This window comes from Suillus clintonianus (genome assembly GCF_016758775.1).
Source record: "Suillus clintonianus strain FC179 chromosome Unknown DEU56scaffold_51, whole genome shotgun sequence".
Classification (NCBI taxonomy): Eukaryota; Fungi; Basidiomycota; class Agaricomycetes; order Boletales; family Suillaceae; genus Suillus; species Suillus clintonianus.
This window is the reverse complement of record NW_024539275.1, coordinates 223,102-236,259: the sequence shown is the minus strand read 5'-3', so window position 1 is coordinate 236,259 and position 13,158 is coordinate 223,102. Positions and strand designations below refer to the sequence as shown.

Sequence of the window (13,158 nt, the reverse complement as noted above, 5' to 3'; positions counted from 1 at the left end):
TACCAATACCGCGGAGTTTCCTGGATTTCCCTTGAAATAACGAATCTAGGCAAATCCCTGGGAACCAAACCTTGCATTGTGTTCGAGAGCTGCTTTGTTGGTTAAGTTTTGTTTCTTTAAGCTGACACCTTCTGCCCGCTCTTCCCAGCGCAATCTTGTATGACATGGTGTGTAACGCTCCTGCCACCAATGGCCACTAAGCCATCGCCGGGGCCGATTGAATCCAGTTTCAACGTTTACCCGTAATTTACTGTTACCCACGTCGTCACAACACCTCCAATGGCAAGCGGAGTCGTATAAAGTCAATAAACTATACAACTGTTAACGTTCATACATAAATTAATGTGTGTTTCAATAAAAACAATGCGTGTGTCAAGTAGGGTAAAACTCAAAAGCAGTTAAAGCAGTACATACAATCTCACGAAAGGGCACTCAAATAATTAACCACGACGTCCTCCTCTCGCGCTGTCAACATGCCCGTCCAGAAACCGTCCGCCGCCTTGCCCACGTCGCGAATTCTTCGCAGCCAGTGGAGATTCTGCGAGACGCCCGACAGGGGTGAAATGATGACCAATTGGTGTAATATCAGGGCTAGAGGATAGATGCGTGACAAGAAGATGCGAATCATCTTCTGCACCTCCCGGCAGATGGTGTCCAAAACGACGGCTTGATATGCCCTCGCTAGGTCTAGTAGGCGTGTTGAACAGCTCAGGACCACGTCCTTGCCAAAAATTATTCTTTGGTGTTGCAAAGGGAGCGCCAAACCTGATGCCGCGTGAAGGGGTGGATGTTGGATCAAATGGAGATTCGTCAGCCATAAATGGCTCAGTATAACCAGGTGTCGCTGTGTACACACGAACACTTTGAGAGGAGTGTTGCGGTGTCTGCGGACCAGGCTGGGAAGATGATTCGTCCCATGAAGAACCAGAGGAAATATGGGGGCCCGCCCTACGGCCAGGTGGAGTCATGGGTGGGCGTGGAGAGCTGCTCCATGGGACCGCTGGCGAAGGGTGAAGGCCCACATGAAAGAAGGGTGGATCGTAGCTTTTGTCGTGCCTCAGCTTCTCTTCAGTTGGCACGAAGGTCGGCTCAGATGCCGGCAGAATATCTGGAGGGGGTGTTTTGGCGCAACTACCACAAAACCACGGATCTTCCTCCCTGCCCAAGTCTGCAATACTTCGAATGCCAATGCAGTGTAGGTGGTACCAAGTGTAACATCCGTCACATTGAACCAACTCTCGGCCATCATCACTGCCTCGACAGATACAAACAATTTCATCATCAATGTCATCGTTGGTGGATTTGTGTGGCGTTCGTCGAAACGAGAACTGTCTAATTGATCGCTTCGATAGCAATGCAGTTCTGGCATCAGCTGGATCGCTCGGAACAACGGATACCGTGGTTGGACCACGATCTCGATTCTGTGACCGAGCGAAAAGAGGGTACATTTTGCCTCTGCCACTGCAGAACCCAGGACGCGCTGATTCGTTCTGAAACAAACTCTCCTCGTGGTCTTCATCATCCGAATCCCGGCAAAGGAAATTTTCGATGTACCGCAAGCGTTGTTCTTCCTCCATTTTGGCATAATCGTCACACTGCTCTGAACGCAAGCGCCACGGAAATTGGGAGTCCGGCCAGTTTGGAACATCACTAGCTGCTTCCACCTGCAAAGGGAAGGCACTCTGGTCCTTTAATTCGTCCATGGAAGGCGTCTTCTTCTTTTTCCGAGAACGCTTCTTCTTCGATGGGCTTATTTTATTTGAACTGGGTGGATCAGAGGGTCCAATATCCATCAAAACTCTGCCATAGCCTTCCACCTCAACTGGTGTTAACTGTGACCGTGAGGAGGAAACTTGGGAGGAACTCCGGAAAGCCGACAATCTGTTCTTTTGGCGGAGCTCCTGCTCATTGACCAAAGGAAGGGCTTCAGGTTCTCCAGCATGATCCAGGTCCCCAGGATCCTCAGGTCGCTGCAAGTCCGTGCGCTGATTAGTGGAGTAGTGGGAGGGTCAGCATGCCCGTCGACGCCAGCTGGAACAGGTACATACATAGCGATCGTACCCTCCTGCCATCAGACTTTCTTCAAAGCTTTCGTCAGAGGTTTCCTGAAATAACATTAAGCGCCGGCCTTTGATAGGACTCTCCGTTACTCCGATCGTTGCGGCGACCCGCTGTCCTTCTTTATCGTCTATATCAAGAGGCGGTGGTGACTCTATACGCTTTGCACGCTTGAGGTAATCAGGCCTCCGTGCCTCTGCTTCTCGCGTGAGGCTGATCTGATTCTCTAACAGCTGTGCACGGATCCGAGCCATTTCCCCTCCGACCTCTTCGCCAAGTTCCTGTGATGCAGGAGGCGGTGAAAACATGCTGCTAGACGGAGGTAGGAAATCGGTAGATGAAGCTTGAGATGCTTGACGCTTTCTGTTTGGGGTGGTACTCTTGACTTCCCCTGATTGCTGCGTAGTAACACTGGATATGTTATCTTGCGCAACAGAGATCCGAGGACGAGGAGAACGTTCTGCAGTTCCCCCGATGAGTCCATTTATGAAACTACAATAATGCTTAGTGTTACTGCGCAGTCAACATTTGCGAATAAACCAACCTTGTGGGTGGCGTTCTTCTTGTAATCCGAGGGGGCGAGTGACTAATTGAATTCAGCAAGATTCAGGATAATGTACCCATAAGGTATATATACCTTCTCTTATCGTTCTTTCCATGGGGTCCGTTTGCACGAGAGCGTATAACAAGTGGGCTGAAACTAAGCACAATGACCCTACACGTAACATCAAATTGATGCATACCTGGAATCTGGTGTGATCATTTTATGGGGCCTGAATGTTGGAGAAGACTCAGAAGGATACCTACATCGTATATCCAGTTCACGTTGAATTAAACCAATTAGTCGCACTCACGGGATAGATCTAAAATCTGTTGGCAGGGCATCCTCCAGCAAGCTGCACGACAGTTACTCCCGCTTTGTTTCCTTCAAGATATAAAATGTCATACTCACATTTGGCCTTTGAGAGCAGCATTGCGTGAGCTCGACTGCCCATATGCACCAAGATTACCAGGACTGCAAGAAGAATAAAGTTAGCGTCTTTGCGTTGACTAGCGTACAAGCATTTGCAAACGGCTCTTGTGACGGTGAACAGATAAGGTAAATATTGAAGCAAAGATGCTCACCTCTGCGGCGTAGGAAGATGCACATGTTGACTTGAAAAGGGAGGTAGCAAGCCATTTATGGGCCTTGTTGGACTATCGGGTGTGTCAAATAACGTATCCGAAAAATTAGTAGAATGTACTTACCTAGCATCACACAATGATGCACGCCCCCTCTCCGTGCGCTCATTCGTTGAACCAGGGGTTTGGTGGTATGTGAGATGGGAGAGCCACATCGCATCTGCCATATCTGGTGTCCTCAGCACGCTGCTATGCGGCATACTGCTTCCTGTCACAGGAGGTGCGGCCTCATTGCTCGTTTTTGCGGGTTTGTCAGACACGGCCATGGGACTCTGGCTACCGCCTCAGGGATGCACCAAGGATCGGAAACAGGAAGAAGAGCTTTGAAAGATAGATAAGACTGTCAAGGTTCAGCAGGTTCTTCCTTTGTGTCTTGACCAGCCCTTCACAGCTGGACTGAAGAGAGATTGCGGAATGAACTTGCAGACAAATGAGTCTATCTTCTAATTAGTTTACAACCTCGACGATTACATAACCATAGCCTGAGGTTGATCCGAAAATGATCGACTAAATATGTTGAATCCTTGCAATCGAACTTGGTCATGCTCGTGCGGGCCATTGAATTTTATAGTGGTATAGGTGCCACTTCACGGATATTGATGCGATCGAGCTTTCCCTAAAGTCACTTCTTAGGTGGCCTGCATCTCGCACTTCGCCAAAGCCGTGTGGCGAGTTCCCCTGTAAAAGCGTTCGACTGGGATCAAACTGCATGTCAGGTATATGCAGCTAACTATGGCCCCAAAATAATCTCTAGGGTAGGTTGACCTTTTATACATTGATTATCTGACATTGACCTGTGCGAGGTCGTGTGTTCCTTTCATAGACAGACATATCAACGCTCACTGCGATAGATCTTTTACATCTGCATGCTGACGTCTGGCTCCTATCTCCGTCGTGCCAACCTTACACCGTCTTGAATCCTTCTGCTAGAGGAGAAGCAGACCCTAGAGCAAAGTCGTTTCTTCATCTCATTGATCACGTTTTGCCGGACCTCGCTGCACAGGATTCACAGCCTCGCTACATGCTCATCGAGAATGTAGCGGGCTTCCAAGTTAGTCGCCTTTATCACACGACGCACACCGTCCAGTATCAATTCTGATCCATCATTGGCAAGGACTCGACGACAAGGAGGCGCTTAGTCGATACCCTCCAACGGCTCGGCTATGTTGTTGCTGAATTTCTTCTGACTCCTGTACAGTTTGGTATCCCAAATTCGAGACTGAGATACTATCTTCTCGCGAAATTATCCCCCCTCCGGTTCTCTGGTCTTCATCATGATGAATATCCCTTCGATCGAGTTCACGAGAGGATACCAGGAACTGCATCAGGCATCCCTGTGCACCCACTACGTGAATATTTGGACCCTTCGCATGAGGATGGTAATTATCTGCGGCACAACATCCCCGATCGAGTACTTGTAAAGTGGGGTCGTTTGTTCGACATCGTACTGCCATCTGGTCGACGGACCTGTTGTTTCACGAGGGGTTTGTTTGCTCCAGCACTGGCTATGACATTTATTAATTTTACCCTAGGTTATACACGACTTGTTGAGCGTGCAGGTTCCATACTTCAGGTGAATGAGGATCTTGACGTGAGTTTATAGGTGCAACGTTCAAAGTTGAATTCCGGACTAAAGTGAGGTAGACCACCGAGGTCTTCGACAAGTTTCTTGAAGCTCGATCGCGGGGAGATGAAGACGCCGTTCGCATCCTAGATCAGTTACACCTTCGGTACTTTACACCCAGCGAACTCTTGAAGATCTTTCGATTTGAGGAACTGGAGTACAATCAACAGTTTCTGTGGCCACCCACCGTATCTTTAAAATCACAGTACCGGCTCATCGGCAATAGCATCAATGTGGAAGTAAGTGGGCGTTTGTTTGATACAAGGAAATTTTACTAAATTCCTATAGGTCGTACGGCACCTGATCAATTATCTTTTTGATGGCGAAGAACATACAACGTGATTCTGAACATCTCTTGCTCCTTGCGTTCCCTTGCAATTTGATAGCAGCAATATTGGTTGCAGTTGCATGGAGTTTATTCTGTGTGACTCGTTTGAATCGTTAGTAAATACAGATTACCGTGAGGGATTTGGGGCGCCATGGACGCGGCGCCAGGTTTCGCCGCTCACTAAGTTGAAATTACGCACGTTGTCTTACAGAAATCAAGTGCAATTCAAGTGTTTTGCCGAGGACCGGTTTCGGCTTCCAAGTTACCGGATATATATATTTAGTTCCGTGGACCGTGTCATGCGAGTATAGCTACAAGTTAGTTTGACACGTCCCCGCATCGACATCCTTCGTTCGCACTGCCTGACGCATCGCGACGTAGCATTTTAACATGTCTCAGAAAAAGTTCCAGAGGACTTTTATCGTCGGCTGTGGATGCACTGCATTTATAAAGGTCAATACTTCAATCTTGTTAGTCTTTAGCATTCAATTCATTCGATACGCAGCCCAGAGGCCAGAGGACAACGGAGGATGTAAGTTGAATCAGTACAAGAAATAAATGTTTTCCGATTTCGTTCATGTATAGATGGGACTGGAAGCGGGTACAAAGGCGCTGCTTGATGCTGGTGAGTTACGCATGAAGAGTCGCGTTCAGGCGAACTACAAATTTGAACTTCCTAGGTATTACATATGATGCAGTGCAAACTGCATTTGTGGGTTACTGCTATGGTGATTCTACAAGTGGTCAAGTATGGCACTCCGCAATTTAGTTTTACGATGCTAATCTGTGTAGCGAGCTCTTTACGGCCTCGGAATGACCGGGATTCCCATCACCAACGTGAATAATAATTGCTCGACCGGAAGTACTGCCCTTTTCAATGCAAACAACGCTGTAAAGTCAGGCCTGGTCGACTGTGCCCTCGCATTGGGCTTCGAGCGTATGGCGGCTGGTAGTCTCGGAACCAACTTCCCTGACAGGCCACCACCGACTCTATTGTTTAACAAGCGGACTATAGACCTCGAAGAGACCCTTACCTCCGGAACAAACTTTGGTCCAGGTGCTCCTCGAATGTTCGGTAACGCAGGGCAAGAATATATGGACAAATTCGGTGCCGAGGTCAAACATTTGGCCATGATAGGTATCGTGCAGCGCTCGTGTTGAAAATGTGTCTTCAATGTATTCTAGCTGCAAAGAATCATGCACACTCCGTCAAAAATCCATATTCACAGTTCCGTAACGGATGGACGGTTGAACAAGTCCTACAGGCACCTAAAATCACTGCACAACTAACAAAGTTCATGTGCAGTCCTACATCGGTAATGATGGTCCTACCCTCGAGCACTCAGCGCTTACCGAGCATTAGGATGGTGCAGCCTGTTGTATCGTCGCATCAGAAGACTTTGTGCATGCTCATGGATTGGAGAATCAAGCTATTGAAATAGTCGCGCAAGGCCTTGAGACGGACGACCCTGCTGCATATGATTCTCAAAGCGCTATGGAGGTCACCGGTTACGGGATGTCGAAGCGATGCGCTGACAAAGTATTTAAAGACGCTGGCTTCGCCGACGGCGAAGGGCGTGACTTGGTCGGTGTGGTTGAGCTGCATGACTGTTTTTCCGCAAATGAAGTAAGTCCACCTTTCTTGAGGTAGGCTGGCGATGACTCTCCCTTAGCTCGTCACATACCCTGCCCTTGGACTTTGCGCCCCTGATGAGGCACATAAGATGGTCGAAAGGGGAGACAACACGGTCAGAGCATTTTGTTCAAAATTCGGCAGCATCTGAACCTTCTCTAGTACGGCGGCAAGTATGTTGTAAACCCAAGCGGTGGCCTTGAAGCCAAAGGACACCCCCTCGGGGCTACTGGTCTGGGTATGCATTTCTATATCACAAGTGAGTAGCATTGATTATATCTGCAATATCATTCTCATATCACTTTGGCAGTGCAATTGCGTAATTGTTCGTGTGGCAATTTTGTTTTCCGTTGTCTCCCTAACGTAGTTTATGTTTGCTAGGGGCAGGACCTATGCAAGCACCTGGCTTATTCGACATTCCGGACAAGCGGGGCAAATACGGTCTTATTCACAATATTGGTATTGGGGGCGCAGTCGTCGTCAGTCTACTTCGCAGGCCCGAGTTCTACAAAGCAGGCGGTATCGACGGCCAGGCTAGGTAAACCTGCTCTTATTTGAATACAGTTTACTAACCTGCACGATAAATCAGGCTAGGGTACAACCACGCTCATGAATGCCGGCCTGTTACGTTTGCAGATGTTGACAAAGTTAAGTCGAAGAAATCATCAAAGTTTGTCCTTCAGCATGCAAAGCTTTGAAGATCACATACCCGTGAATGTATTTGTATATTCGTATCTTCTTGTTCTATAAATCTTCAGCTATGTATGATCAAATTCATATAGAATCTGTATGGTGCAAACAGATTTCAATGAAGTGAACGGTATTTTGCAATGTGGACTCGTCTGTGGACGTGTGGATCGTAAAGCTTGCTATTGGCTATTTGCAATTACATAAGATGAGATACAGAGTCCATGCTAGTTAAACGCACAGGCATCTGTGGACCTGCCTTCTTTCTGTCCAAAGTACTACCTATTGCACGGCACGGACAGCATATCATTATCTTCAAATGCAGGCAGCGCCGTCCAGTGCCCTCAGTGCCCTTGCTGACCCCCCTGCTCGAATGGTCGATGGTGTAGCCATGGACTACTTATTGATCGAAGCTGTGAATGCCCTTCGTGTTTCATCCACAGTCGCTTCTGCTAGGGCAAGAAAAATCGAGCGTGATATGGTTGAAGCTGGGTTGGCTCCGCCGCCACCACCACCCGCCAAACAACAGAATCCAAGAGACAGTGCCAGTAGCGCGTCAGGTAAGATATTAGGGCCTGTGGATGAAGAAGAAGAAGGCGTGAGGTCCAGGCTGGAAGCTATTGGCATGCACGTTGGGGGTAATTTTGCGGAGAGGTAAGGTGTCTGAAAGGCAATGTTTCAGATCCTAATTGTCTGCAAGGCTTTGCCGTGATCGCCCATTATTCAGCGACTCCCTGGACGTTATCAAGTTTGTTTGCAAGGATCTTTGGGCCTCTTGCTGGGACAAACAAGTCGACAACTTGCGCACGAATCACAGAGTAAGCAATTGTTTCGTGACTTCAGAGATTTGGCATTTATATATCCGAAGGGAGTCTATGTTCTCCAAGATAATGCCTTTAAGCCAATTGTTCGAATTTCGTCATGGGAGGGTCGCCAAGAAGCCCTCAAGCGAGCCAAACTGGTATGTTGATGGTTTGCCTTGAACATGCATCTATAGGCCTTTGACATGTCACAAAGTATGTCGCACTTCCTGCTGGGATTATTCGGGGTGCATTGTCTCGAATCGGTTTTCAAGGGACGGTGGTTCCTGAAATCACGACTCTACCCCAGTGTACGCAGCCTTTGGCAGTTCATGCTGTATGATGCTGAGCTTACGATCATCAATCAGGCACCTTCCAGATCAAGCTACCAAAAAACATATGAAGCTATAGCACTATCTCAGCCTTGACACGATAGATCATGCTAGCCCAAGTTGCAAAGTGGCTGCTAAACTTGAATCCCCCGGCTGAAAGCTCAGTTGAACCGTTGATGGTGTCGGGGTCATAGAGCGGTGAAATGGACAACCAAGTAGGCAGCATGGTTCAATGGAAGATTCAGGCCTTGCGGGTTCCCCGAATCACTTGTCTCGATTTTCCGGCTACATACTCCTGCCCACATTGCTCTCTTTGTAGTGGATTTATTTGTTCACGGGCGAGAACATCTGAAGTTGGTTATCCACGTCAAGATTCTTGTTACAATTGCAAGCATGAATCAGAATCAGAAAGATTATTGTCACAATTACAGATATGTTGACACGGATGGTCTCCTCCACAAAGTGATGGCCATTTTCACCCCTCAGAAAACATATCTTCGATGGTTTTCTTCTCGTTCGTGGCTTCAAATATAACTTCATCCAGACATAGGATGGTGTAGGTGACACTACGCATGACCGTCGACGACATCTATCGGGGGCTCGTTCCACGTTGAAAATCGAGTCGATGCGATTGGTAAAGATATATTGAGTTAGAGGACATGTATAGGTGACCCAGAAGTAGATGTGGATTAGAGTGGCAGTGGGTGCCGGTGCTTTGAAGCTTCAAGTTCAAGTTGAAGCTTCGAAGGCGCGTACCTTTCGCCAATCGCATATTTTATAATAACTATATTTGGTCATCTGGTACGCCGAAACATTTGCATCTTTTTATCTTACACTGGCGAGAAATGGCCTCCGTGGAGATTGCAGAAGAAATACGCTCGATCTTTCCTGGGACGGAAGAACTCATCGTGCAGTATCTTTCAGGCTATCTGGTCGATGACGCTGGAGAAGAGGAAGATGTTCTTCAGGTGGCCAATGACATCCTGGATTCATTGGGTATGAATCATCCAGACGACGTCAAGAGGCTTATGGCACGCCTACGGGATCTGCTCGCCGAGCAGCTGAGTGCACGAGCGAGAAATAGTGGTCGACCAAAGTTGATGAAGCTTGACAAAGTTATGGATATGAGTAAGGTCGGTGCTATGTCGAACACCATTGGGCTTGGAGAGGGCGTAGACCTGGAGAGCATCAACAAGGGAAAGTGAGCCTGTACCTTTGTATCGTTCCGTCTGCCCCGAACTCAGTGATCCCTCCTACGCAGAGCATCCAGGGTAGATGTGAAAAAGCTTGAGAAACAGGAAGCGAAGCTCAAGGTGAGCGTGAAAGCTTTCTGCGTCACATGGACATGGTGTAACGGTTGCTTTCAGGCCAAGATTGAGAAACGTGCTCGTCGTGATCTCTACGAAGGGTCTAAACTATTGGATCAGCACCGCAAGCAGGTCAGTTGAATCACTTGTCTCTCTAAATCATTCTGATCATGTGCTGGGTAGCAAAATTATGAAGAGATGTTCATGAAGGTTACCTGCTTCACGTGTGCTTATTTTGATCATTCAATAACATCTTTCAGATCAACCCCTTGGAAGCGGCAAATGCTGCCAAAAACAAAAGCAAGGATATACATCTGCCCTCCATTGACGTCAACTTTGGTTCCAATCGTATACTGTGCGTTTCACTTTCGATTCCTGCGATACTGGTTGTGAGGTATCTCCTTAGATCAGGAGCAAGTCTTACATTGGCGTATGGTCGTCGGTATGGGCTCATAGGACGCAATGGTACGCTTTATAATATATCACCTTTCGGACGACTGTACACTTTCATTAGGTGTCGGAAAGTCCACCCTTTTGAAACATATTGCCATGCGGGAAGTACCTATCCCTGCGCATATTACCATATTGTTCGTAGAACAAGAGGTATGTCACTGTGTTTTACATATGGGCCTATGCATGACACCGGTCTAGATTGTTGGGGATGACACAACCGCTCTCGACTCCGTTCTTAAAGCTGACGTCTGGAGAGATCACCTGTTGAAGGAGGAAGCTTCTTTGAACGCACGCCTAGCTACGCTGGAAAAGGAAGGCGATGATAAACGGTTTGAGGATGCTAGGGAGGAGGCTTCATCGAGATTAGCAGACGTGCACGCTCGTTTGAGTGATATGGATGCCGAGAGTGGTCCTTCGAGGGCAGCCACTCTTCTCGCCGGTATGTCGAAATCTGAATGTCAGAGAATGTCTTATGATACGAGGTTTCCAGGCCTAGGTTTCAGCGAGGCTGACCAATCCAAGCCTACAAGGACATTCAGTGGAGGTTGGAGGTAAGTTAAATAAATGGGGCATGACAATGACTGATATATTGGATTCAGAATGCGACTCGCGCTAGCACGTGCACTGTTTGTGAAGGTGCGCTACTTAAGTCCCGTTTGTTCAAAAACGAGGTCTGTAACAGCCACAATCGGATATAGCCTGCTCTTCTTTTGCTCGATGAGCCCTCGAATCATATCGATCTAAATGCGCTTGCTTGGTTAGAAGATTACCTTCAAACATGGCCCGGAACATTGCTTGTTGTGTAGGTTGAGCGAAATTATGAGTTGATATCATTCTGCTCACATTTTGGACAGATCTCATGATCGTGCATTCTTGTGAGTGTGTAGCAATTTTGATTTTACGTCTGAAATGTGATTTTGTGCAGAGATGCAGTTGCGACTGATATCGTACACCAGCACTCTGGTAGACTGGACTATTATAAAGGGTTCGTCCAGCGTTCATGCCCAGACGGGTGTGGTTTCTGACATCAGTCAATTCACAGGAATTTCACGCAGTTCTATTCAACCAAGTCCGAACGCGACCGCAATATGCGAAAAGAATACGAAACACAAATGGATTACCGGAAACATCTGCAGGCTTTCATCGACAAGTGGAGATATAATGCAGCCAGAGGTAGGATTATGAATCAGCGGTTGCTTTGATGTTTCCAACATATTTTTGCGTAGCTTCGCAGGCACAGATGAGAATTAAGATGCTGGAAAAGGTGGGTGTATTTCACAACTTTGTTGCAACCCTAGACCGCTCATTTTGTAGCTCCCTGAGTTGGAGCCCCCAGAGGAAGAAGAGGGTGAAACTTTCAAGTGCGGCAAATTGTTATTGTTACCAGTGCAGCGAGTTGACATTCTGACGATTAGATTCCCCGAGGCCGAGAAGATATCACCACCATTGCTCCAGTTGTCCGAGGTCACCTTCGGGTATACCCCTGAAAACCTTCTCCTCCAAGGCATCAATATCGATGTAGGGTTGGATTCGCGAATAGCTATTGTCGGCGCGAATGGAGCTGGAAAATCAACCCTGCAAGTGATACTATTTGCCTCGAAGAACAGTGATACAACTGAAAATTGGTTGGGCTACGTAGTATTAAACTCCTAACTGCGGAACTAAGACCCTTGAGTGGTGACTTGAATCGGAATGGTCGTCTGCGGATGTGAGTCGTCACTGTGTTTGCATCATCGCCTGCTCACTTGCTTCCTAGAGGATATTTTTCACAACATCATGTCGACACACTCGATCCTGCTATGTCTCCTGTGCAGTTCTTGGCCTCTAAATTTCCAGGAAAGACAGAACAAGAATATCGAGGTCACCTAGGCAACTTCCAGATTAGTGGAATGACGGGGTGCGCAAACTTCTCGTGATCCACTTGCAGTTTATTTCACCAACAACAACAGGCTCCAGCTTATTGGTACGCTTTCCGGAGGTCAGAAGTCCCGTGTCGCGTTTGCTGCCCTATCACTGCAAAATCCTCATATATTGTTATTGGACGAGGCAAGTACAGAAGGTTTCGGGTTATAATTGCTGTTGCTGATACCCACCAGCCCACTAACCACCTGGACATTGAGGTACAGCACAAGCTTCTGTTTCTTTCCTTCTGCTGACCGTTGTACAAGGGTCTGGATGCGTTGATGGCGGCTTTGGGCACCTGGAATGGTGGAGTGATCGTTATCTCTCACGACGAGCGATTCATCACCACAGTTGCAAAGGAGGTAAGCTCAACCAAGTCTGTGTATCTTGGCTGCCATCTAAGTCTCTCTAGCTATGGGTGTGTGCTGATTATGCAGTGACCAAGTTCAAGGGTGATGTACAAGCGTATAAGGTTTGCACCACATCGTGTAGGCCGAGATCATACGTTGATATTCTGGTCACAGAGCATCATTGTGAGCAACATCAAAGCACGACCATAATGGTAGTTTGTGTATGTGGTGTATATGCAAGTAGCACGGAGGTCACGAAGGATCACGATGATCCAGTCATTTCTGTTGCTCAATCTAGTCCAAATTTCGGAAGGTGAGGTGAACCGGAATCCATGTCAGTTTGGAGGTGGTGCGGTTTTGAATCAGATAACTGAAGTTAAAATTTGCGGGTACTTCTAATTGCGAAAGTGATTAACTCGTTTAAAATCGCCTGTCCCGAAAACCTTACCGTTGCTTAAGCGCTTATACTTCACTTAAAAGTTATTTGGTGGTGGTCACGTGC

The 13,158-nt window shown here is 47.5% G+C and overlaps 5 protein-coding genes across 5 annotated transcripts; 4 read left to right on the top strand and 1 right to left on the bottom strand.

The window, feature by feature from the left end:
• Window positions 1–190: 190 nt before the first annotated feature.
• DEU56DRAFT_812683 (uncharacterized protein) lies at window positions 191–3,681 on the bottom strand. The gene is made up of 9 exons (XM_041353623.1): window positions 3,307–3,681; window positions 3,184–3,255; window positions 3,011–3,073; window positions 2,913–2,954; window positions 2,802–2,861; window positions 2,696–2,752; window positions 2,603–2,644; window positions 2,049–2,550; window positions 191–1,985 (listed from the first exon to the last, which is right to left on the bottom strand). Exons 1-9 carry the CDS (start codon window positions 3,504–3,506, stop codon window positions 441–443), a joined length of 2,583 nt encoding a protein of 860 aa, XP_041206953.1. The 5' UTR covers window positions 3,507–3,681; the 3' UTR covers window positions 191–440.
• DEU56DRAFT_973225 (S-adenosyl-L-methionine-dependent methyltransferase) lies at window positions 3,677–5,391 on the top strand. The gene is made up of 7 exons (XM_041359511.1): window positions 3,677–3,819; window positions 3,874–3,995; window positions 4,064–4,291; window positions 4,355–4,724; window positions 4,773–4,831; window positions 4,885–5,103; window positions 5,153–5,391. The coding sequence occupies exons 1-7, from the start codon at window positions 3,783–3,785 to the stop codon at window positions 5,204–5,206; spliced, it is 1,089 nt and encodes a 362-aa protein (XP_041206952.1). The 5' UTR covers window positions 3,677–3,782; the 3' UTR covers window positions 5,207–5,391.
• A 110-nt stretch (window positions 5,392–5,501) lies between these two features.
• DEU56DRAFT_812667 (thiolase-like protein) lies at window positions 5,502–7,652 on the top strand. Its single transcript, XM_041353622.1, has 12 exons — window positions 5,502–5,645; window positions 5,698–5,724; window positions 5,778–5,817; window positions 5,873–5,940; window positions 5,985–6,330; window positions 6,378–6,508; window positions 6,556–6,819; window positions 6,866–6,940; window positions 6,988–7,084; window positions 7,136–7,150; window positions 7,207–7,363; window positions 7,415–7,652. The coding sequence occupies exons 1-12, from the start codon at window positions 5,583–5,585 to the stop codon at window positions 7,521–7,523; spliced, it is 1,392 nt and encodes a 463-aa protein (XP_041206951.1). The 5' UTR covers window positions 5,502–5,582; the 3' UTR covers window positions 7,524–7,652.
• A 43-nt stretch (window positions 7,653–7,695) lies between these two features.
• DEU56DRAFT_812662 (TRAPP complex subunit trs33) lies at window positions 7,696–9,077 on the top strand. The gene is made up of 5 exons (XM_041353621.1): window positions 7,696–8,166; window positions 8,213–8,330; window positions 8,381–8,473; window positions 8,530–8,623; window positions 8,681–9,077. The coding sequence occupies exons 1-5, from the start codon at window positions 7,832–7,834 to the stop codon at window positions 8,713–8,715; spliced, it is 675 nt and encodes a 224-aa protein (XP_041206950.1). The 5' UTR covers window positions 7,696–7,831; the 3' UTR covers window positions 8,716–9,077.
• Window positions 9,078–9,383: 306 nt separating this feature from the next.
• Window positions 9,384–13,158, top strand: DEU56DRAFT_445914 (P-loop containing nucleoside triphosphate hydrolase protein). The gene is made up of 24 exons (XM_041346248.1): window positions 9,384–9,845; window positions 9,906–9,957; window positions 10,012–10,083; window positions 10,135–10,161; window positions 10,212–10,306; window positions 10,358–10,416; window positions 10,466–10,554; window positions 10,603–10,843; window positions 10,895–10,955; window positions 11,004–11,040; window positions 11,103–11,206; window positions 11,259–11,279; window positions 11,330–11,389; window positions 11,447–11,577; window positions 11,631–11,668; window positions 11,719–11,765; window positions 11,820–11,981; window positions 12,044–12,112; window positions 12,161–12,301; window positions 12,354–12,450; window positions 12,501–12,524; window positions 12,573–12,668; window positions 12,719–12,778; window positions 12,831–13,158. Exons 1-24 carry the CDS (start codon window positions 9,490–9,492, stop codon window positions 12,864–12,866), a joined length of 2,175 nt encoding a protein of 724 aa, XP_041206949.1. The 5' UTR covers window positions 9,384–9,489; the 3' UTR covers window positions 12,867–13,158.